At 44.0% G+C, this 23,942-nt stretch overlaps 4 protein-coding genes across 4 annotated transcripts, besides 5 other annotated features; 2 read left to right on the top strand and 2 right to left on the bottom strand.

Moving 5' to 3' along the window:
• Positions 1-939: 939 nt before the first annotated feature.
• On the bottom strand, positions 940-2,548 carry FPSE_01769 (uncharacterized protein; the record flags this gene model as incomplete). Its single annotated transcript, XM_009254888.1, has 4 exons — positions 940-1,014; positions 1,238-1,950; positions 2,222-2,235; positions 2,508-2,548. 4 exons carry the CDS (start codon positions 2,546-2,548, stop codon positions 940-942), a joined length of 843 nt encoding a protein of 280 aa, XP_009253163.1.
• A 1,605-nt stretch (positions 2,549-4,153) lies between these two features.
• On the top strand, positions 4,154-4,469 carry FPSE_01770 (uncharacterized protein; the record flags this gene model as incomplete). Its single annotated transcript, XM_009254889.1, has 2 exons — positions 4,154-4,212; positions 4,286-4,469. The coding sequence occupies 2 exons, from the start codon at positions 4,154-4,156 to the stop codon at positions 4,467-4,469; spliced, it is 243 nt and encodes an 80-aa protein (XP_009253164.1).
• Positions 4,470-4,963: 494 nt separating this feature from the next.
• Positions 4,964-5,183: a mobile genetic element.
• Positions 5,184-14,315: 9,132 nt separating this feature from the next.
• Positions 14,316-17,708, bottom strand: FPSE_01771 (uncharacterized protein; the record flags this gene model as incomplete). Its single annotated transcript, XM_009254890.1, has 1 exon — positions 14,316-17,708. The coding sequence occupies one exon, from the start codon at positions 17,706-17,708 to the stop codon at positions 14,316-14,318; it is 3,393 nt and encodes a 1,130-aa protein (XP_009253165.1).
• Positions 17,709-18,544: 836 nt separating this feature from the next.
• Positions 18,545-18,994, top strand: FPSE_01772 (uncharacterized protein; the record flags this gene model as incomplete). Its single annotated transcript, XM_009254891.1, has 2 exons — positions 18,545-18,816; positions 18,871-18,994. 2 exons carry the CDS (start codon positions 18,545-18,547, stop codon positions 18,992-18,994), a joined length of 396 nt encoding a protein of 131 aa, XP_009253166.1.
• A 585-nt stretch (positions 18,995-19,579) lies between these two features.
• Positions 19,580-19,651: a microsatellite.
• Positions 19,652-23,457: 3,806 nt separating this feature from the next.
• Positions 23,458-23,524: a microsatellite.
• Positions 23,525-23,546: 22 nt separating this feature from the next.
• Positions 23,547-23,580: a repeat region.
• Positions 23,581-23,626: 46 nt separating this feature from the next.
• Positions 23,627-23,922: a repeat region.
• Positions 23,923-23,942: the final 20 nt, after the last annotated feature.

The raw sequence follows: 23,942 nt of genomic DNA, 5'->3' as shown, positions 1-23,942 counted from the left end.
GAAGCTTGCTATGGTCTAACCGATCTTACGACGACCCTATCAGGTCGGTGAATCAGCTTGAGTTGGAAACTGGCAGTTTACATCTCTCCGGTAACTATTTGTTGTTATATAGTCAGAGAACCCTTATTGAACTTTATATCGTTGTCTTTTGTTGTTGTATTAAGGAGTCATACTAATAAGGTTGCTGCTCTCTTGGGAGATGAAAAGCACCGCCGTATTATTATTATATAGTCAGAGAACACAGCATAGGTGCTTAACGCATTTTGGAGAACGCACCCGACATCACCTTTATGCACCTCCAGGCCAAGTAGTCCGTGGTTCTGAGATTTTCTCAAGCCTGACACTCCTTCACTGTGTAGCTAACAGTTGTAATTTGGCAAAGCCGGCCCTGAACGAAGCAACAGCAACAAAGTGATAGTGACGAAGTGACAGAAACGTAGTAACAGCAAGAAGTAACTTGTAGGTTTAACCCTTCTTTGCCTTGCCTGTGATGACAGAGTCAGCATCAGAGTCTTGTACAACACAGTTCATGATATAACCTTGCCTCTCTTACGCAAAAGCACTGTAAAACCTGCTTAGCAACTGGCTTCCACTTCTTTGTCCTTTGACACACACGACTGAAGAGGTATTCTCACTTGACCATCGAGTCCTTAACTAACATACTGAGCTTTGTCAGTTAACCTGCTCAAGTTACCACACTGTTATCTTAAATGTTGTGATGTGAAGGATGAGATTGGTTGATGTAATGATAGTGATCTAATTATGCACACGATTTGTACAGTCAAGCTATATGTACAACCTACGGACCGGACTATTGTCGTACCGCACATATCATCTCAAACAACCTCACCAGTAAAACAAGACTGCTGCGTATCTGTTGGTGCTGTGATCGTTACTCTGTTTACTGGAGTACTGTTTGCCGAGCTTCTGGGGTAGTACTCATATGAGTATCTCTCTTGTCTGACCGAAACGGAGTGTCTCGCCAGCTACTACTAGGATAATGATAGTGCACCGCTATAGAACACAATCCAAACATAACATTGACTACTACAAACTTGCTCAACTACTACAAATACCTACGAGACAACAAAGAAACAAACATGCTAGCCACGAGCGCCAAATGCACACAAAGAAACTCCCTAAACCTCCCAATCGAAACATCAAACTAGACATCCTTCTCCGTCGTCACTTTAACACACAGGTAACATGAAAGAAGAGCCTCCACTCGATCACACACCTCACCATAACGTCGCAGTGTCACCTTGCCGGCACGGTAAGGAGCGCAAAGAGCATTGTCTGGCTTGTCGGCCTCTCCGACGCCAAACGCAGCAATTCGGATGCTTCCGAGATCTCGAAGGACACTAGCAATGTCTTCTTCAAAGAGATTGAGTTCGCCACGAAAGTACTCGAAATCTTCAGATGTGGATTCATCCGACAGGATTTCCTTCTTCGATGGAGGCTGATCTTCGTCGTCCTCATCGTCAGAGTAATACACTTCTGGGGTTTGTGAGAAGGGCGTAAACGTGAGGCGCGAGGGAGCCGGAACGGTCTGAGGCTTGGAGGGTGTGGAGGGCTCTGATTTGATCAGCACAGGGGCCTCGGGCTTGTCAGGAAGCTCGGCAGAAGAGTCCTCATCGTCAGAGTCTTCGGTTGACGATGCATCAGAATCCGAGCCTGAAGAGATCTCAACGATAGAAGCATCTGAGTCATTCAAGTCCCCAGAAAGAAACTTCTCGTCGGCAATAAAAGCGGGATCCAAGGGAGGAGATATACCGGCACGGAAGGCCTCGCTGGAAAGTGATGCGAGAGAAGCCACCTTGACGCGATTGACCTCCTCGAGGGAAGCCATTTCGGCTAGAGCCACCTCATCATCGAGGAAGTTCGCTTCAAAAGCAGTTGGCTTCTGGATGCGATGCTTCTCACGGGTCTTGGTCCGGGAATGAGACAAACCTCAAGCGTGACCGCCATGCGCTACACCACCAGGTCATGATATCTCTTCTGAGAGATCTACTCATCGTTTCAGTGAACGATCAATGACTAGAGACGTTTTAGGAGTGACGAGGTTCGCCGATTCTCGATTAGGCAAGTACTGGCAGAGCCAGTTCCATGCCTCTCGTAGATCTACAAACGGGTTAACCACATCAGAGAGAGTCAGTACCGTAAGTTTCCATAAAGTTCAATAGAACTAGCGGCAAGAGTAGGGCAGGTCATTGGGTCTTACCATGTGAATCATTTCTGTATATCATATAGTGATAAGACATACAATAGAGCATATTGCTGACTTGCCCCACGCTCTAGAGAACCTCTGTTGAAACCTGCAATTGCAAGTTACCGTACCTATTACCCTCCGTAACACCACGCTATCGTCGTCAACTCTCCTAGAATTGCACGCCGGATCTCGAAGCCCAGTCAGGCTGACTTGAGGACCATACTTATATTCCCGAGACATGCTCACCCCAGGCCTCTACAGTATGTCACGCATTGAAGATGACAACAATTCTACCTACAATAACGGCATGATAGTTGACAGCATAGGCAGAAGCGCCATGTCGAAGGGGGGCTCTGCCTAGGTATCACTGAGGGTTGAGGAAGGAGTTGTCGATCTACACGGTTGTTGGTCCCTTCTCACTTACTGCTACTGCTTCGCTATACTCAATGCTTTCATTTTGCCTTTGTTCCCTTGGCTTTTGATTGCATTTTGTTAGGTGATAGGACTGGTGGTTGTTATTCGCTGTTACATTAAAGAACTCGATACTCTTGTATATATATATTGCTTTCCATAACTATTTAATAACTGTCTTGAATGAAGTCCATTGCATTGACCTATGGTGACTCAGTCCAACGTTAACTGTGATGTGTCTTGATGTGACAAGGTATATTTATCTAGGGAGGAAATGTGAAAAACAAAATGAATAGTCAATAGTTCATTACCTTGACGTACCCGTGATAGTAGTTTGTGACATGTAAAACCCTCGACTGACACCTTCTATCGCTTTGTAGCTGACATTCACGCAATCTAGTTCATATACCAACCTTCGTCTTGGACAGACAAGGGCGTAGCATACTCAGCATCTAGCTCCCATTTGTTCATTCTTTAATACAACCGCAATTCAATCCACTATCAAGATTCGATTCACACTACACTTCCACTTGCCAGTCAACCTGCCCAGTGTGGGGTTTGCATACGATTTTCCAGAGTGAGTGGAAACAGCCAGCGGTGCAGTTCTGCAGCGTTGGAGTACATTATATCAGACTTAGATAGAGTAGTTAATAAAGAGTCTATAGATAACTATGATATATTAGTTGAAGTTAATAAGGTTGATAGGTCTGGTTCCAATAAATGGATCTCTGTGTATCGTTATGTAATCACCAGTAGTGCATGATAATGACAATACATTAGTGTATGTAGTTTGCGTTCACTTGTTTATATATTACCTTTGTGTTTCTAACAAACCTCAGCCACTAGGAACCGATTGCTAAGTTCTGGCCTGTGAGTTGTAGTAGAATTGGACTGAGAACTGCAAGTATGTTATAGTTATCTGCGACCTATATGCGCATATCGTTATCTTTACAACGGCACATCATATTGAGCCATGGTTGTCCAAGCTCGTTTTCTTCAATCCTGTATTAACCTTGAGTGTTGAGACCTAGACTTATGGCGTTGCTTTGTGGTTACATAATATTGCTGCCTTTTGAAGCTCAACAGTAGTCTCAGTCTTCCAGACAATAAATGAACTCAGCCAAGAGAGACAGACACTGGTAGCGATTAAAGACTGGGTAAGTGCAGAATTTAGTAATTGCGCGGGCTGAAACCTGCCGTGACTTTACTTGGAGAAAGCATCAATCGTTCAGGGTGCTTGCATGAACAAGTGATCGGGTTTAAACAAGCTCCAAATGAAGCTTTAACAAAGGGATTGGATTATGCTTTCATCGAGACAATTCGTCTAATCTTAGTTACTGGGTAGATAGTCTCGCCATTCAGGCCATCTATTAGATTTGCGACACAAAGATCGACGCATGAAAAGCCATCAGCCCCTCAACACTGACGGCAGTGAGGCGGAAGCTTTCACCGACAACGATTTCCACTAAAAGCCCACCCTGATCTAGCGACATAAACCGGACGTTCGAATGTGTAGCGAGGTCGCAAAGAGTCATGCCATGGGATGGCATTGGTGACGTATATTGGACAACAAGCTTTCAGAAGTCCCAGGTGTATTTGCTATTGTCGTCGTCGTCTTCACTCTTGTTATATGCACAATCCCTGTCGTAGTTGACCATGACCCAGCCGACGGGCTACCACCCGCAAGAGATCCTGCGCCAACGACAGCGCCTTCGCCAACTGCCGAAAGGGCCCCTGCGGCGGTGCTACCCTATGTCCACGCAAGAGCTTGAACCATCGCGGGACAAAGATACGAAGCACCAGCCTGGCCAAAAGCGGCAAACATGGCAGGGCTAGCGGGTTGCCATAGGAGTACCGTACATTTCCACGATATTCATCGGGCTTATCTTGCAGCTAAAGAGGGGCATGGGTAAGGTAAGTCTGTGATCCGATATTTATCCCTTGACCAATCTAATTGTATGATTTACACACTTGATGATTAATTGACGCTTGACAATAGAAGGATAAGATCGTCATGGCTGACAGGTAGAGGCTTGCATTAGCTGCGTGCTAAGCCCGATGAATATCGTGGAAATGTACGGTACCTATTCAATTTAATGGAAAATGACAGTAACTCTTAGCACTCTCCCGGTTTCCTCCAACGTGATCTGTACACCTCCTAGGAAAGCTCCCGAGTAGTATCCATTTATTATCTTGGGCATACTACTCTTTCCTCGTAAGCCCTTGTACTTCTCGCAAATGCTCTTCTACAGGGTTCATGTCTGGTAAAAAGGCTGGGAGAAAGAGAACCTCCGTTCCTGTAGCAGAACATAGCTCTCTTACCTTGCAATCACTGTAGAAGCTTGCATTATCTATCGCAAGGACGGACTTGGGTTGTGAGAACTTCCCACAATGACAAAGCAGCTGTTCAACAAAGTTCTCAAACACAACGTCATCAGTCGAGCCTCTCAAGATGCGCGACGACACGATCCCATCTTGAGAATATGCTGGAATAAACTGGTGTCTGACCTCACGTCTGAACCCGGCAATTTAAATAGGAGTAAGCAGTGCCTACAGGAGCCCATATTATACCACCAAACCATTCGCCCAGAATTGTTACAGGAGCCCATATCTTCCATCGCTGTATTGTCAAGGTGTCACATCCGGACTCATCAGTAAAGATTAAGTGATATGACTTGTACTTTGCTAGCTTGCAATGGTAGGGATATCGTAGCAGCGAGTTACTTTGCCTCGCAACACCACAGGCTACCTTCTTGGACCATTTACGAGACTGTAAAGCCTATGTGGTGCGACTGACCGACATTTCGACTTCATATTCGTCTCGGAGAAATCGTAGCGAAAGGTTAGCAACTAACGAGGTCAAAATGGGATAAACAGCCTCTTCCTTAACAGTAACCCTTGCGAGTCTAGCTATTAATGTGCATGAAAGCATCTAATCACACAGAAGCAGGATGCATGCCACAGTGCTGACTATCGTCATCACCATTAGGTATAGAATGTGGAAGTGGATTGTGACAGCATAAGGTTCCTTTCAGATTGACTTGACTCCGGCTATTAGCTATAGACGCTTGCGGCAGTGCGTTAGGTTACTTGTATGAAACGTCAAATCTTGCGTCGAAAAGAAGAACAAACACAGAAGCAATATAACTCATCATTACGAGTACGGTGTGATTGTACGTGATTCTCAAAGCCTGATGCTGACTTTATCCATCGCTCTGTAGCCAAGAGTTGCAGTTCATAGAGTCTGCGCAGCAATATTAATCCCATGCACATGAGACCTGCTCAGCATAGCCTTTATGTGTATAGCTGTGGGGGTTTGGCTGCTTGATCAATCCAACTAAACTGAACTCGCTCGGACAGATCAAGTCACTTGAGCTGCTACATAAGCGTATCTGGCGAGATTTAATAAAGTATGTTTCACTTAGGGTGCTCAGATTATAGACAGGCTCAATCGTTTTGCTAGACTTCAACCTGCTGAGTCTCAAGTTAGATTTGGCAACAGACCTTTCTAAGGGCAATCTGAAGATGTTTACTTGCCGACCTCTCGCTGAAAGCTCAATCTCATCAATCTCTCAATACCCATACACAAGACTGAAGAATAATGCGTAACCACAGAAAATTGTGAATGTGTTCATAAGATATGCAGGGGCATGAACCATCCCAGAACCCGGTTGAAGGATTCGAGTGAACCGTTGGGTCGTATTAACATTACTACCCCTGCCACGCAAAGATTTCCTAATAAATCTCAGCACCGGGACTAGCCCACGTCGCATTCGAGAGTAAAGACCAATATGTTCATGATAACAAGGAGCAGTGTCCAATGTTGGCTAACATTTGATCATGACATGACATCAATCTCAACATCAGCCTGATGTAGGCAATTGAACTGTAAGTTCATAGACGTTTTATGAGCATAGAGAAGCAAGTTTTTAGTCCCATCACTGCTTGGATATGATAGCATTAAGTCCTGTCAATCACAGCGACCAGTTCGTGAAGCTTTTTATGATCCTGCCACTGTTTACTGGAAGCACGCGCGATACTGGAAGCCTCCTGGTACTATCTGTAGTGAAACACTTGAGATAATGTTGACTTGGCGATAAGTAAAGGAAAAAGATACTATGCAACTCCTAGAATTCGATTCTAACGAAGGAGTCTGCCGTTCATCGTGTAACCTTCATCTCAAGTTCTTTCCACCATCTGGCGGTCTTTTACATCCTCCTCGCAGACGTAACAGTCAAGATAAACCAATTCTAAAGGTAGATCGCTTCCTTTTAATTCCGCTCTCAAATAAGGGAGCTGAATCCCTGTGAGACTAGATGATCAATTGTAAGGTCTGGAGGTTCACAGTAACGAAATAAAAGAGGCGTAATCTTGAAATGCGTTCAGAAGACCTTGCGAAGGGGACAAATACATGGGAGGCCTGACTTCGGCTGAGACGGGAGGATGCAACAAGCTTAAGATGTCTGGCAATCACCGAACTTGATGGGAGAGGCTAGCACCCCAGGCTCTGTATTATTGACACTGCTATTGCTTGACAAACTGGTGTTACAGTCTGTATAACTACCAACCAGAGTAAAACTTTTGTTCTGCAATACCAAGAACTGCGAATAACTATTAGAGCAGTTTCAAGTGCCGCAGTACTACTTAGCCCTTACCAGTTGCAATTTCCTTACTTTAACTCTCAGTGTTGGCCTCTCTTGAACTTGGACTTGCCCTTTCGCTTGCTCTTCTTAAATACGTTCCCACCGACCGCCACTCTAACGATCGGACTGTTAACAGTGTCGCGGAAAGCTTAAAGCTCCCAGTCCCCGTCAGCCGATGCCAAGTGATCTTGAATCAACTCCCATCTCCAATTGACAATTCAACATTCTCACTTGTTGTTAATATTCATCCGGAGACCCGGACCGGTACAAGAGCAGCAACAACGATGATCATCGCTCTCAGCGACAGGCACAAGAGCACTACGTATCTGGGGTTAGCCCGATTCCTTCCTGTCTCAATGGATAGTATGTTAGTTGGATTGTGCAGTAAGAATACACTTCTCTATTAATAAACCGAGACAGAGAATGAATGAGCAATCACAAAAAGGAAGCCTTTCACTTTACTCAAATAAAGTAGGTATCCATGTAACCCTTCTATTAAACGCCGGAACTTGTAGACAAGTTAATACTTTATGCTCTTTACTGTATATTTGGTACCTTGGGAGTTGCAGCAGCGAGCAACGTGGATCGTTCTTCTAACAATGTTCATGGATGCCTTTATTCCATAAATAGAGTATTAACGGGTACTAACGACCTTTATAATAGATCTCCTTTGCAAATATTTGTTTATACCCAGTTTTGACCGATTGAACTTGCCTCATGCGATTCATCTCGTATTAGAATCCTTGGAAGAACGCCTCCTTGCTATCCAACACTGATTCTCAGGGTTGTCTGACGACACCTTTCCTATCTCAACTTTTCCTTGTTATAGCTTAGCTGTAGATAGGCGCCCTGTGCTCTTTCGGGACCTGACCGGCGTTAAGCAAAACATACAAACAACCAAATTGATTCTCAGGGTACAGGCCATTTTAGGCTTCTTCTTCTCAGAAATAAGAGCAAGCGGACTCATGGTTGGTTAGGACGACCATTCGCTATCCATAAACACGGAACTGTATAAAGACAGGATAACCATTTTGTGATCTATTTGCACGAGTTTGTGTATTGACGAAACACAGCAAGGTCATCGACACGCCTTGCAACGAAGAATTGTCTACTAAACAATATTGAAGGGCGGTAGGATAATCAGAACTTGACATGTCCTCTGCGACATCTTGTTCATATGCTCGCTAGTATTACCAGAAGTAGCTACTATCTGGCCCGATCCTCACAATTTGGTCCATTCCAGTTCAATTCGATCATACTGCCACTGCTACACAACATCCTGGGATTTCCTTTAATTCTCACTAGCTGTACGAATTCCTCACTGAGAGTTGTTGACAGGCAAAATACTACCAGTATTACATGCGCATCCAGTTGTAGACATATTCTGATTCCCATCTTTGTTCTTTAGCCATTCAGAATCGCATTGCAAGCATCTCTGGTGAAAGAAGTTCATACAAACGACATGCAAGCTGCGAATCCAGAGATCAAAATAAGGAACGGAATCTACGAGAAGGCACCCGGTCACGAATCACGTGGGATGATGGATAATTGGGACGGGCGCTGTGCTGTAGAAGAGCACCTGATGAAGTGTCGAAGAAACTTGGCAATTTCCTGTCACTTTGCGACCCTAAGTCAAATCGGGCTATGTGAGAAAGGGTGCTATGTGTTCCAATTCTTGTACAGTTAGCCCCAGCGTCTTCATGTTACTGGCTGTGACGGAGTAGCAACAGTAGTAGATGAAGAATTATCGTTGGCCCGAGAACTTCGACTTTGCATAAACCACGCGAGGGGTTTGCATATTCGATTGAAGAGAGGTGTTGCCTTATCTGGGACTTATGACAGTTATGCGCGGGTGCCTAGCCTACATGTTTGCCATCACAGCCAGCTGGGATAGCAAAATTGCTTCTCGTTTCTTGAGGCGACTGGGAGTTGGAAGAGGATCATAATGTTGACTGTACTTGAGGCTAAGTGTGCGCTGACATTCATGATAGTCTGGCTTTACAAGTTGCTAATACCCTTGCATCAAAGAAGAGATGTGATAAGGACAAGTTTTACAAGGTGTGGCATATGTGGGAAACGCGTAACCAAGCTATGTCAGCACTTGTAGTAAAGGCGGAGGATTGACAGTTATGTTCTGGTACTATCGTTATTGAATTAGATTTTAGATTAAATGTAATTATAGACACTTATATTACTGAGCGACTTCCGGAGTCTTAGGCTACAGATTAGGTTGTTTTCCGTTTAAGGAGGCTACCTTTGGATGTCTACCAAACTCCTTTCTCTATAATGATTAAAGAAGACTGCCTCTCTCAGTAACTAAGCACGAGACCTTGGAGAGGATACATGTGCCCAGGCCAAGGTTATACCTTGCCTGGGATAAAGAGGCAGCATTAAGGTCTTGTATTGAATTGTTGAGAAACCTGCAAATCGGATATCTGCAGCAATACCCTAAGAAAGAATGCTTTACTATTAGAGACTCACTGTCGCAATAGTTATCCTCCATAATGTAAAAGCTTCTATTAGATGGCAAATAGATAATAGACAGAGATCAGCTTGGGAATAATAATAGGTATTAAGCATATAAAGTGATCTGGTTAGATAATTAGCAAAACTGGGCTAGGAATAAAAGATATTAATATGTGCTCGGGTCTAATTCTCCAGTTCGGAATCTTGAAAGTTGAGCAGTACTATTATATCTGCGTGGTCGTTTTAACCAGATGTGACTCTATAGTCAGTATCCAGAAACCCCCCTGCAACAATATCTGCAAAAGGTATCTTTTTTATTGCCGATAGCGTTGAGACAGGGTGGAGGGTTCATAGCTATAATGAAAAGAATATAATCTCTTATAACTAATAATAGTATATCATTCTATCTCAGTGGTTTCGGGCCCTTGAAGAATACGGGAGTCAATTAGATGCAGCCGCGCAAGGAAGCTATTAATCATTTACCTCATCTCGTCAGTTCTATGAACTGGGTCTATAGGTAGAGCGTGAGGTATAGACCAACTGTTACATTTGGAGCTCTCACCGGTCTGTGTGAGGCTCTACAGGCAGGAACTAACCGTTGACATAGGGGATTCATTCGGAGTACGAGCGCGCGGTTGTAAATCAAAGACTTGCGAATTCGGTACGGAAGGCTTCAAGTCAAGGCAGAACAACTATCAGTTAGTGTAACGGGGTTCGAACCCACGACCTTTGAGAGACTTGGTCACGTGTCGGGAACCGCTCGAGGGGTATCTCCAACGGAGATAAGATCGGCAATTAGATAAACGATAAGATAAGCCGGACAGAGCTGTTTCTCAGCAAGGACAAGCCTGTCTGCAGCTATCCCCTCGTCGAGAGTAGAAAGTTCTTGCTTCGTAAAGAAATAAAAAACTCTCTTAAATCCTCACTTACATACCAAATACAGTGCAAATAGCTGGTTATCACAGCTAGGCTTTGCAGACTGGAACTTGCAATTCGCAACGCCTTCCCAATACAGATATCCAGATCGTAAGCGAGTCTGGGATATGGATAGCATTATAATAAATCCCACTTTCATTAGGTATTTATCTCAGCTAAGAGACAGAATTGCAGTGTGTGGTTGAATGGAAAAAACAATCAGGAGAGCGAGTCTTAATACAATCCATCGCCGAGCCTCTCCTGGAAGTTCTTTATTGCAGATCCTAGCTAGCCAGCTTTGTTTCGCGGCTGAGCGGGCCGGGTGCATTGCCGTGCGTGGTTACGCATGTGGATAATTGAAGGCTCCACTGTCCCGATATATGACGCGCCATTGGCTGGAACATGCTTGGTGGAGAACATGTAAGGTTCAACGGCTCATGGCGACCCCGCATCGATGATCGCCATGAGAATGAGAGTGTGAGATAAACCCTCACGCAAAGCCAAAAATGAAGCATCATCAAATACAGTGAAAGATGAGAAAAGGAGACGTATCAATCCGTACGCCCCATTCTTATGTGTTGGCCGATGCCATTTTTGTCCCTTGTATCTGCTGCTGTGATGTTGTAACCCGGGACATCCAATGGCCCAAATCCTGATTGATCCATGACAATTCCATGAGAGTCAACAATACAGGCATGCATGCAAGTACCTTGTGTTCAATCATACCCATGTTGCCATCATGTTCGCGGGATTCGATGTACTTGGTTTAATCTTGCTTATTGTGTTTTCTCATTGTATCCCAAGATAATAATGAATCAATCAATATGTACTGGGTTTTATGACTCCAGATGCTAAAGGCGCTAGTATACAATCTATAGAATTTTCTAATGTTTCTGCATGATGAGAAATAAATGCAATAGATGCATAAATTACAGTATCATATCTATCCTGAAGTCTGCTAAGGCTCCAATTCTTCAATAAGCAGAGTGATTAGACAATTAGATACAAGCTCAACTATTAAGAATCCCATTATTGTAAATCATAGTGGAACTCGGAAATCCTACACTCGGACTGCGACTTACTGTCCAAAGCGTTAATACCTGAGACGTATACTGCAGAGAAGGTTGCCAGTGTGGGCTACATTCCAACAATGTATAGCAGATTTATACTATTGCCTCCTTGACTTTAATTCCTTTCACTTGAGTTGCAGGGAGTTTGCATGTTAGGATTGACGAGAACTGCAATAACGCCTTTCACAGAACAGAGGTTATCAAATAGTTATTCAATTAATACAGAGAACTATTGTCAAAAAGGCTATCGAATGTAGATGTAGTACGATAAGCTAAGAATAACGAACAATTGCAACCAATTGCCGTTTTCGCCGCTACAATGCTTCAAGTCAACAACACAATATTGTTAGATTAGTAGTAACTACATCCCATCTCCACATCTCATTTCTTCCAATCCATGTAGTAAAGACTGCACGTGATCTCCGCAACTAAGGACACTGTTGTCCCGCCTATCTTTACATCAAATCTCTGTAAAGACAGTCGCGACGCTTTGTTATTTACTATGGATGTAGCTTTACTAGGACTGTACATGTATCTCATACTTTTACAATAGATTCAACGTGCAACCTGCTGAGCCAAACTGGTGCATGTCCTTTATTGCAAGTAATTACACTATAGTCTGGCGTTAATAATGCTCATACCACTGCAGGTAGGGTGCCAAGCCATTCGATGATAACGACTTTGATCCCTATATGTAGCATGTTAGATAATGGAATTGATAAGAGGCAAGAAGGCTAACTAGCCAGTAGCTTTGGTATTGCAAGTCAGGGTTAGTCGCAAGGTGAATGATATCAATCCTACTTAAGTAACTTGCACATAGCAGCATAAGCATTTTATTTTGACGAAGACGAAACACGGGAAACCTATTGTGCAAGAACGATCATTGTTATCACAAGAGAGCAGCGGTTTGTAGAACAGTTGGCATTTGGTAAGATATTGACCATTTCCAAGGCCTGTCAATCCCTATCACAGGACGTTGAAGCCTATTTCGAATAAACTGCCTCTAATGAAAGAGTATCTTATAGCAGCAAGTCTAGCAGAGGCTGGGCTGTGTTATCCCATATACAGGCAACGTCACCAGGGCCTATGTTGTTAGTTGGCAGATGGAAGATGATTAAATCTGTTAGTGTCTTTTTAAGACTATGTTAGCTTTTTGAGAGAACGAGAGCCCAATTGGCGTCTGACGTTAACGTTGACATGTATAGTGTTGGGACTCTCTAAAATTAAACTGCAGTCACTAGAATTTCTCTCATATCCCGATGTATTTACAAACTTCGTAAGCTATACATTGAGCTACGGTATTTATAAAGTAGTACTTCCGCCTGTTATGTTGGCTGTAATAAGCGGTAGGTTTCCAATCAACTCTACTCTCTCGTTGTATAATGACGACTGAGAAAGAATACCCGTGGATAATAAATTATAGCTACTGGAAGATAGATCTGCAAGAGACTATAGTGAACAAGAGTCATTCTACATTCGATTGAGAAACTACCTCCCACAATGACTATTTACTGAACAGAGAATATTGAGAGAGGGTTGAATCCCTTGCTGCACAGAGCGTCATAGTAGCATTCCACTTATGACAGCATTTTTAAAACAAGAAGACGCCATCAAAAGCTACTTTTCCCAAGATAGATCATGCCGACGAGGGCGTTGTTTTGGTCAACCAAGCATCCTTGCACGTGGCCCAAAGTTGTGGCCAATCACGCCGCTGCATTTGCTGACAAAAGGTTGTCGCGACGAGATACCGTGCCGTCCGGACGCGTGGGGGCGGGTCTTCTTCGGCACAAAAAGCCGGGGCGGCAGGCGCGGGTAATAGTGGAGTGGTGCTCCGCTGTCAAAGTGGTTGCATGCTAGGTTATCTCCAAACTCTAAGAGAGTGGGCCCCCCACCGTGCAGGAGACACGATTGTCGAGCTTTACAGTGCCGCGACTTGACGTCGCAAGTAGACGTACCGCGCGATTGAAGAGCTCTGCCAACACGCATGTTACATTTGACAAGATCGTTCAATCTTTCCTGCCATCGGCTTTACGGCGCATGACACACCCTACGCTGGTTATTTCCACGAAAACGAGGGACAAATTGAAGCCGAGGCGGGTCTCAGGGTGTTGCTCTGTTCATCCATTCGCGTTATTATCTACTAGCAGTTGACATATGAATGGAATATGTCCAACATGGCTGATCCGTAGCGGTCATGATTTTGGCCGGCACTTGGTGCTCCTCCCACTACGCTAGTAGAGTGACAGGTCATATGCCCAACAAGATCGCTAGCAGCAACTTATAGGACCCTCCCGACCGTACGATAATTCAATGATCGATGATATCTGGCACTCAAACCAGTTCTAAGCAAATTGCTGCCTCTCATACTAACAAACTACGGTCTACCCAATTAACTATTTTACATCGTGGGTCTACGGCGCCCGGCTGAAGTATGCTAAGATGCAGCAATTAGGAAACATATGGAAGCAAGAACGCACAGACTCTATCTACTTAGAAATTGACAGATCGCTCTAAGCGTTAATTTCTTTCACGAGAAATATATAACAGGGTTAAGAATTCTAGTTTGCATTAACATTTACTGTAGAATACATGCCAACCCTATCAGTCTCTGCCTATTTTACAATCATTTGCTGACAGTTCTGTGCCGTCTTGTCCCATACTCGTCCGTACAACTAGAGCCTTTGCCGAATCCTGGCCCAGATCTTGTTCAATCAAAAACTGGCTATGAGTAATTACCACAACCCAACCCACCACCGTCTGCGACATAACGCTAAGCCACTTGATAACAGACGCCTGGCCTGCATTGTCCAAGTTATCAAACACCTCGTCGATCAGCACATAGTGTGCGCGATGTGTACTCTTGGCCCGTGCCAGCTGCAATAATGCGAAGAAGAGTGCAAGGTCGACCCGTTTGCGCTCACCACTGGAGCGCTTGCCGTAAGAGAGTGATGAGTTGACTGCAAGTTTTGCATTGAGAACTGATGCTGGAATAGATTCGTTAGTCAGTGCGCCAGTTGCATCTGTGTTGAAGATCGAATGAAGCATCCCCGTTGCTATATTGGCGTGGCGTGTGTCATCGTACAGCACCGTCAGTATCTGAGCGAGAAGGACGTTAAGCTCTGTTATCGACTTCAATAGAATGTGTTCTCGAAAGTTAATGCCAGCTCGCTCTTTCAATTTGGCCGTTGAAGTAGAAGAGGAGTTACGATTTCGCTTGGATAGAGAAGAGGCCCAAAACTCAAAGAGTTCGCGGTCTTCAGCAATTCGTTGCAGATCCTTCATCAACGAGTCGTGTTCTGACTTGAAACGCTGCATCGACTGTCGTTCGGTTTCTGCCAAGTGTTTGTAAGTAGCTGTGTCGTGTTTCTTGATTGCGACTTGTTTCTGTAGTTCTTCACGCGCTTGTTGAGCTCTGGCAGACCTTGCAGCATTTTCGCTAATTGTTAGAGCATGATTGATAGCGCGTTTCTCTTCATGCTTCAAGGTTTTCAACCGTGATGTAATCTCCTCAATCTCGCGGTCGAGCTTATCCACGGCTATTTCTTCTTGGTTTGGCGCGTCCTGTTCTTCACAGCCACCTTCAGAATCTCCAAACATGGATCTGTAGGATGCGATGGTGATAGAGGCGTAGTTGAGGATCATGTACTTGATGTAGTGGAAAAGCTTTCGCAGACCTGTGGGGCGATGCGTTGCCATGCCCTCAATCGTTTGGTGAACGTGTGCCTGTAGTCTGTCAATCAATCCAGTAGGCTCTAGCGGCCTTTGGCGTCTCTGATACTCGGTACGAAAGCTCTTCAGGTGTTCGAGGTCAGCCTGCGCATGATGGATCTGTTTCTGTAAATCTGAGATCCTGACGCGAGGGTCCACGCTTGACTCGATGACCGCGGTATCACAAGGTCTTTCTTTGCTGCTTTGAGGTTTTGTGGCTGTTTGCTGGCCACTAACGGACTCTAAAGACGCAACGGCCTTGGATGCCTCATTTGCAAGTCTTGTGTGTGTCCTTTCTAGCTCCGCAACCCTCCGTCCACTCTCTTTCATTGTCCGAGTCACACCTTCCAGCTTCCTCCGCACCCTGGCAACCTCGGCGTCGATGTTCTTGAGGAGCATCTTTGTCATCTGTCCCCAGTGATCCAGCATCGGAAGTCCCAGTGACGCCTCTATCAGCTCTCGTCGCTGTGTTGGCGTCGAGTTCAGAAAGCTCGCTGCACTTTCTTGACTCAACACGACTGTCCTGATATATGTATCAAAGTCGGTACCGAGAAGTTCGTTGACTGCCGCCTGTGTTGTCCGCGCATCTGGACGCTCAAGATGCGGTTGCGATTCGCCATGTAGCGTAACGACGACACGGTTCTTGTGGACCTTGTGTTTCCGATACCTTGTGATGGCATAGCCATTGGAGAACTCTAGCGTGACGGAGCAGTTCTTGCCGATGCTGTCATTGAGGACATCGTTGACTGCCAACCCGCTGCGAATACATCGACCAAACTGACACCATACTATGGCCTCGACGATTGTGCTCTTGCCTGAACCGTTATCGCCAACTAGTAAGGTCAGTCCACGTGGGAAGTCACTTCGAAAGTCGATGGTGATGATATGTTGGACGCCGAGGAAGTTGGTGATTGTAAGAGTGCGTGGTTCTGCAACAAATACATCCGTAGAAGAATCTTCCAAACTACCTGAGGCATTTGCGCCCACGGTCTGAACAGACCTGTTAAGAAAGTCTTGATACTTGACCTCAAGATCACTATCTTCGTCCGTAATCTCGCGGGAGGTCTGGATGATACGTTGGCCGACTCGCACCAGTTCATCTCGACGTGAGGAAAGAGATTCATCTAGGTCAAGCAGTTCGACATATTCGCGAGCCTCTGCGATGAGGTCGAGTGTCTTTACTTCAGGCTGAGTGTCGAAAGTAGTACCGGAATCAGCGTCACTGGTCATGGCTAAATCCTCTTGTGTAATCATAGGCTCACCCAAGGGTTGAACTGCGGCGTCGCTAGTCGGAACTGATGATCCGAGAGTGTCCAAAGGTCTTTGGTTGGATTTCGAGAGATATTTTGTTTGAGTCCAATCTCGTACACTCCGTACACCTAGCGAAAGAAGCGAATCTCGTGCTGTGACATAGTTGAGATGGTTGGGCGTGCCGAGAAGCATGACATGTTTGTCTCTGATGGTATTCTGGTCGACCTGGCCATCAAGGATCTGCTGGACGTCAACTGTTGTGTAGCCGACAGCATGTGGGTTGATGAGTAGTTCGTGCTGAAGTGTCTGTGGATCGAATAGAACAACGCCTCGTTGTTCATCATTGAGGTCGCCCCAATTCAATTGCAAGGGCGATCCCAAGTATGTGACGCTTCCGTGTAGATCCTCCTCATTATTCTCGAGGTCGCCTTGAGTAATGGTTTGATGGCTATGGAAATGCCCTGTAAAGGTTCGGGCTAGGGAAGCGAAATGATTCGGGCCTGTTAAACCGCGATAGGTGATGGGGTTGGTCGTGTGTGGAGTAAAGCGTTGAAGAATGGCCTTGTTGATTGCGAGATGAGCAAATGCAACTGTCTTGCTCGCATCATCGGGATTGATGGCAGCCACTGCTTCTGTGAGCTCGCTTTGCTCTTCGCGAAAGGGAAGAAGCAAAACTTGTCGGTCATCCCACTCATGCCGATCAATGACGCTGTGAAGCGAAACGTGCGGGGCGAGTCGTTTAATGTTGAGTGCTTCGAGAGCTGTCGTCTGGTAGTCACGACGGTATGCGAGATCATGGTTGCCGAGGATAATATGAACTCGTGGGACGACATCGCTCAAGTTACTGATGAAGCGATAGCATGCAGACAAAACGTGCGTCGGCTGCATTGTTCGGCTGGTCAAAAGATCGCCACAGATCACCACCCGCCCAACCTGTCTTTTTTCTGCCTCTGCAACGATCCATTGAGCTGTTCGTCGCACGCGATCCAAGTCACGGTTCTTGAAGTGAAGGTCACTTAGAAGTAGCCATCGCATCGTGTCGTTTGCTAGCAGCTCTTCTATGGATGGTTATCGTCGGGGTAAGTAGAGGATTGAGGCGGGATGAAGGCGAGTAAGAAGCGTCGTTTGTTGCTACGGAGAGTAAAGTGATCCGAAGTTTTGTTAATCAAGCAGGTCTCAAGTAGACAAAGAGTCGGACCCTTCAGGATCTAAACGCACACATAGAAACGAGTTATGAATTGAATAATGTTCATAGGGAGATCTCGTGCGGAGTGTGAATCCATCTGCCTAAGATAACTCTGTAGGTAACACAAAGGACGTGCGGGGCACTCACCGCCATGAATTGTTCGACCCAGACTGACAGTCATTGGCTCAGCAGCAAAAATAGCAATCACATTGTTGAATTCAGTCATCCAATAAAGTGACTACGCAAGCCACTTGCATTCACCTTGCCGGTGATATAGCTTGCACAGCATAAGCATGGTAAGTGGTTGTGTGCTTGTCATAGTAGTGTAGCACTTCTATTTATTTATACACAAATAATGAATACTGCTAGTTGTGTGACAGCAATAGACAAGATTATCCTGCCAGTCACCAACAGCCAAACTGTCAATGCAGACCATTAACAAAGAAAGTTATCCCGGATCTAGACCGATATTGTCAACAATTCAATGAGGCTCTATGTGGCTTTGGAAATCTCGTTGATGCTGCCTACATACGATGAGTATATATTTCCTTCTTATTCAGAATGACGTTCAACCTTTCATCAACTCACTCTTAGTCCCAGTTTCCCCAACGAACCATCAACTACTTCCCTCACCGTTATCAAGACGAAAGCACCATAGCGAAACCTGCAGTCACAGTCCACCAACATGATACTCCTTTCTAGCCGAACCGCTTTAAGCTGGTGGGCCAAGTCCATCCTCGGCAACCACCATGCTGCCAAGAATCTACGAGACGCCACCTGCACCCAAGTACCTTGGTGGAGTCATTTCAAAGGCCCCGGCATGTCCCGATGCATGAGCGCGAAGGACGTCAAATTCAGCTCCGTCAACGCGTACAAGAGGAAGGCGACAGAGAAACTCCGCATCGCCGATCTCGCTGCCACCAAGGCCATTCCGGGTGCTAAAGGAGCAATCGTTGTGTATGTCTGACCATCACCCTATGTTTTCATCAGTGACTGACAACTCTTATCAAGCAACGGATGGCACACCAGCCCATCAGAAAAACAAGTCCATTGTACTGTAGATTACATCGACGCGCACAACCGCCGTATAACAAGGGAACACATCATTCAGGATCCGACAAAGGAGAAGAAGTAATCTCCAGTTATTTGAACGACAAGGGAACGCTATCTGGTTCGTCAAACCGAACATACTGTCAATTTTATCTTGGCTTTGCATGGAGCATGGAATCGTCGAAAGCATATCATTATTGCTTAATACTTGTTTGTATCAGTGGAGGGAAACAAGGTGTGATCTTCTTCATTGAAGGTCTAATCTAGGCAAAATTGATACAGAGGGAAAACTCTGTCGGATTCTGAAGTCCTGTATAATAGTAGTCGCCCAATATCAAGTCAGCACATAATGATATGAATTGGGATAACAGACAGCCACGGTTAAGTAGAAACGAGACAAGGGATCGTATCATCAAGGAAGCAAACCTAACCTGTCTGTGATCTTTGTATGCACTAACTTTGTGTCAGCAAATGTGGCGTCGTGATTGGCCACGTTGGGTTACGTGTAAGGCTTCTTAATTGACCAAAACAACGCACCGTTTGAGTTCAACAAGAGAGTGAATTCAAGGCTCGTAAAATCCTCTTTAGCATGCTCTATGTTTGGGGAAAAGTAGCTTCTAATGACCGTTTCACTTTGCGTTGGAACGGCTGGATAATCTTCGGTGTATCGTCTTATCTTATCGCAGCTTATCACTCCTTAGTCATCCCCGCACTTCTTATCTTATCTTGTCTTCTCTTGTCTCTCGTGAAACACTGGCGCAGATCGAGCTGCGGATTTAGAATGAGATAATCGGTATTATTCCGCATTCTGTGCATTGCGAGACTGCCTTTCTCTTGCCTCATTTTCAGAACTGTTCCCAGCATGTTTATCCCTTACGTGACAGATCTGTTTTACACCTTCGATCTCAGTAATAACTACTGCCACCAATATACCCCAAACTGAGACTAACTTCTTTCACAGTGTAGGATTAAGATGTTTACTCACAGGGCTTTCCGTAACTACACAAAAGCATCTGGAAGACACTAAGACTTACCACTAAACACGAATAAAACTTGTCCTTTACTACTGAATAGCATACTTTTAAATATCCTTGTTTAAGACAGGTATCTGGTCGGCCTGATGCATTTGCTACAAAACGCCATACTGCTAATTGTATACTACAAAGTCAGCTAAATGGTCCAAGGCATCGAATTTGAGGAGTTTACTCCAATTATCAGTACTTTAAGCTTTAGGTAAGGTTTCCATTAAACGCAGCGAGGGTAGTAGCCATTATCACTGGCGACTCTTAATGTTAGCCTCATTTTCATGGCTGCGTTCTATGGCTATTGCAAGCCAAATAATTGACTCAAAACAATGCCGTTAATGTTTCTGTCGCTAGTGAGGTCTTTGACTCCCGATTCATATAGCAACAATACATTCTGTAGCAGCTACGTTTCTAACAGCTAGAGCTTTAATACGATCTTCGGCAATCACGCCACGAGCGGAGCCATTTGTGTACACTTTGGCCGTCTTTTTCTTACCTTGTTTAGGTTTATGTATGATCTTGAGGATTCTAGGAAGACTGCCGGATGGTACCACTGTGGAAGTGATAATCATGTTACTATAGCGCTGTCGATGTCGATCGCCATTGAGCCGCACCCATAAGCTGATTGTCGCTATGAAAATAAATGTCAATAGGTTTCCTGTCCAATTCGATGTGGCTAGTTATTGAAACAGTGAGACCTGGTGGATGCGGTAGTTGAATGTTACCAGCCCAAGCCTCCAAATGTTTCAATGTTTATGTGTGAGGGCATTGGAGTCATGATGCTCAAAAAAAAAAGTATAATTGAAGATGGAAACCCTATCCCCTGGTTTCAATGTTTTCTGGAGATATGAGTTCCAGGTGCTCAATCGACTTCAACTCGATGCTGCATATCGCTCAATAATATATTAATACTGTCACTACTGCGTCTCTAATCGCATAAACCTTAAGCTCGCGGTTTAACTTGATCAACGTCCATTATTATTGCCACTGAGTATCCCATTACCCAGAGTAGTAGGGACTACTAGACGAAATAGAGAGCCCCGAGAACAAATAACTAAAGTGTCAGCAGTTCCACCGATAACAAGAGCAGTTCTCGTTTGATACCGATCAGGACATATTACTGAAATATAAGTGTCACTCATTTTCATGGCAATTGGGATTTATTTTAAGTTTATCATAATACCCGAAACTAATTTGACTGTCAAATGACGGGATACATGAATTGACACGTCAAACATGGCCTCGAGGCGTGTAAACCTCAATGCTACAAATCTTCAACTGTAGATGGTCTTACTGCACTGATGTGCCGGGCGGCGATACACTATTGTGTAGTACCCCAGCTTGTGCCGAATACTCGTATTCAAGCGACGATAGCAATGGCAGCCTCAATTCTAGTCAGTACAATTAACCTGAGGTCCTAGATTGTCGCATCACGATACCGAGTGATTGATATCATCACATCTTCATTACAAACCCTGACAGATTTTTGTCACTACCAATGTCTTACTAGCAGCTCATTCTGACATGAGAATCACCTTGCGTTAATTGAAAGTCGTGTTGTGACAACAAGTCGACTTTAGAAAGACGTCGTCGATGGATTTCGTCCGTGGGGGTAGGGTCATCAACGATAGGCACCATGACCGCAGTTGATGTTACATAGGGCGTCCATTCATTCGATAGCATGATCTGTGTCTTGGGTTTCCCAAAACGCAAACAGGCATATACGATTGAACGCTATGACGTAATTGGCATCGCGAATGACTGAAGTTTTAGTACGATCGACCTACATAGAGCCGATGCATTTGTCCAGCGATGAAACTGAGGTGTTGATTGAGATGTCACACCTCTAGTCCTCCACTGGCTGCCATGTTGATTGTGCCGCGATATCCAACAGTGGCCTGTTTTGGCTTCTAGCACAAGCATGCTGCATGACAATTGAGTTGTCCCATAGAGGTCAATTATTGCCTACGATAGAATCTGTCGCTTGACAGATAGAGTCTGAGCCATTGATGTCGTCCATAGAACAGCTGATCCAACACTGAAATGTCTAGGCGCTAGCTTCCTAATAGCCTAAAGAAATATAATGACGATTCGATGATTACATTTGTGGATGTTAATAGCTGTGTCTTTTCAATCGCTTTCACATGTTTCATTTAATCTACATATCCTGTAAAAGGGTCTTGAAGGTAATATGCAGAAAGCAATAAAATTCTAACACGATACTCAATCAGAATGACATATCATCGTCATGTGCACCTCACAGCACGTGTGGATAACCTCAGTAGCCGTCCCTACGCATAAACTCCGAAGTCGTTAAGCATGTACTGTTTAGTCCCTTAGAGCGTTGCAAGTCCTATGCAAAAAGAGAAAGGTTTAATGTTTCGTCAGACTGGTGATTGAGTATTAATTACTGACTGTTCCATAGTAACGCGTGGTATGCGAAATTCCAGCGTGTAATAACTATGCACAACAGCTAAGAGGATTAGTACTAGTTTGCCTCATCAAGTCCGACAATGCTTTGTTCTACCCGCTTGGAAATAGATAATTCGCCAGAGAAAGCTCGCTGTCAAATACCTATTTGGGAGGTATTTAAATACACTCTGTTTTGTCAGTGGCGTGTTAGCCATGAAGCTGAGACAAAGCGAAGCGTTGAGGATAATGACCCAATCTTATGTGGGTATTGAGCTACGGTAGTTGCTAACACAGAGTAATGAAATGCCCTGCATAACGATGAAGCAGCTGCATAGTCGCAGACATTGCGTCTCTAGAATTCTATAGTCGGATCCTATCACACCTGTGTTATGAGAGAGCGGCACAAATCTAAAGATCGGAATTCTATTCAATATGCCGATGGTAATAACAAAAGGACTGATTGTAGTCTGGCACCTATGGTACGTTAGCCCATTCTCGATAATGAGATGAAACGTGGCACGGATGGTTCTAGATATTGCAGACAAATGTGCAAATATTATGTCTATGTGAGCAACTGGCGATTACCTTATAGATAGTCAATTAGGAGTGCAAATGTAACCAAGCAGTTTTCTTCCAGAAAGCCTTGATTTCCAATGAGGCTACTGATCGGTAGAGCAAAGGGTGATGTGAAGAAGCTGAGGATACAAAGCAGCCGGCCAAGAGCGACATATCTGCTGTCGCTAGAGCCTTGGATAGCATTTCTGTTCAAGGATAGAGACCTTTGTCTCTAGTTGAACGGGGCTCGTATCAGTACTCTAAGACGGTGGCGGACGTCTTCTCATGTGGCAAGGCTGCGGTCGCAAGGCTAGCTAGTTGACTGTCACGGAACAATGATCTCGGAGGATAAAAAGGATACGACTGAAGATGGATTCCAATTTCATCAAGTTTTTCGCCCCCTAGGGATAGGGTTTCCATCTTTAATTACACTTTTTTAAGCATCATGACTCTAATGCCCTTAAATATAACCTTTACCCTACTATAAGGTTCAGAAGGGGCATAAAATGCATTACTTGCTTTAATTCGGTTTCTTTCCTCTTTTTTCTACTTATATTAATATATTATAAAACTATATAATATATTTAATAAGTAAGTATAATAGATAAGTAAATATAATATAAATCCCTTAACCTTATACCTAACTATTTAATTAATTAATTCTTAATTATTTATAATACTATAGCCTTTAGATAAAGCTAAAGTTATTTTTACCTTTTAAGCCCTTTAAAATAACTTAAAATTAAATACTTAATATACTATTAAGATCTATTAAATTAGATAAATAAAGCTATATTACTATTAATAAGATATTTAATTAAAATATAATTTTATATTTAATTTATAAAAACTATTTAATTAAAAAGAAAATATAATAATTTAATTTCTTTTTAATTTAAATTTATATAAATTCCTTTTATAATTATATTTTATAAAAGAAATAGCTAATTTCTTACTTATAGATTATAATATATTACCTATTAATATATATTAAATATATAACTTTATTAAGTAATAATTAGAGCTAAAAATATATATATT

This window comes from Fusarium pseudograminearum, chromosome 4, assembly GCF_000303195.2.
Source record: "Fusarium pseudograminearum CS3096 chromosome 4, whole genome shotgun sequence".
In the NCBI taxonomy this organism is placed as follows: Eukaryota; Fungi; Ascomycota; class Sordariomycetes; order Hypocreales; family Nectriaceae; genus Fusarium; species Fusarium pseudograminearum.
The sequence above is the reverse complement of the archived record's forward strand: the minus strand, read 5'-3'. Positions and strand labels throughout refer to the sequence as shown.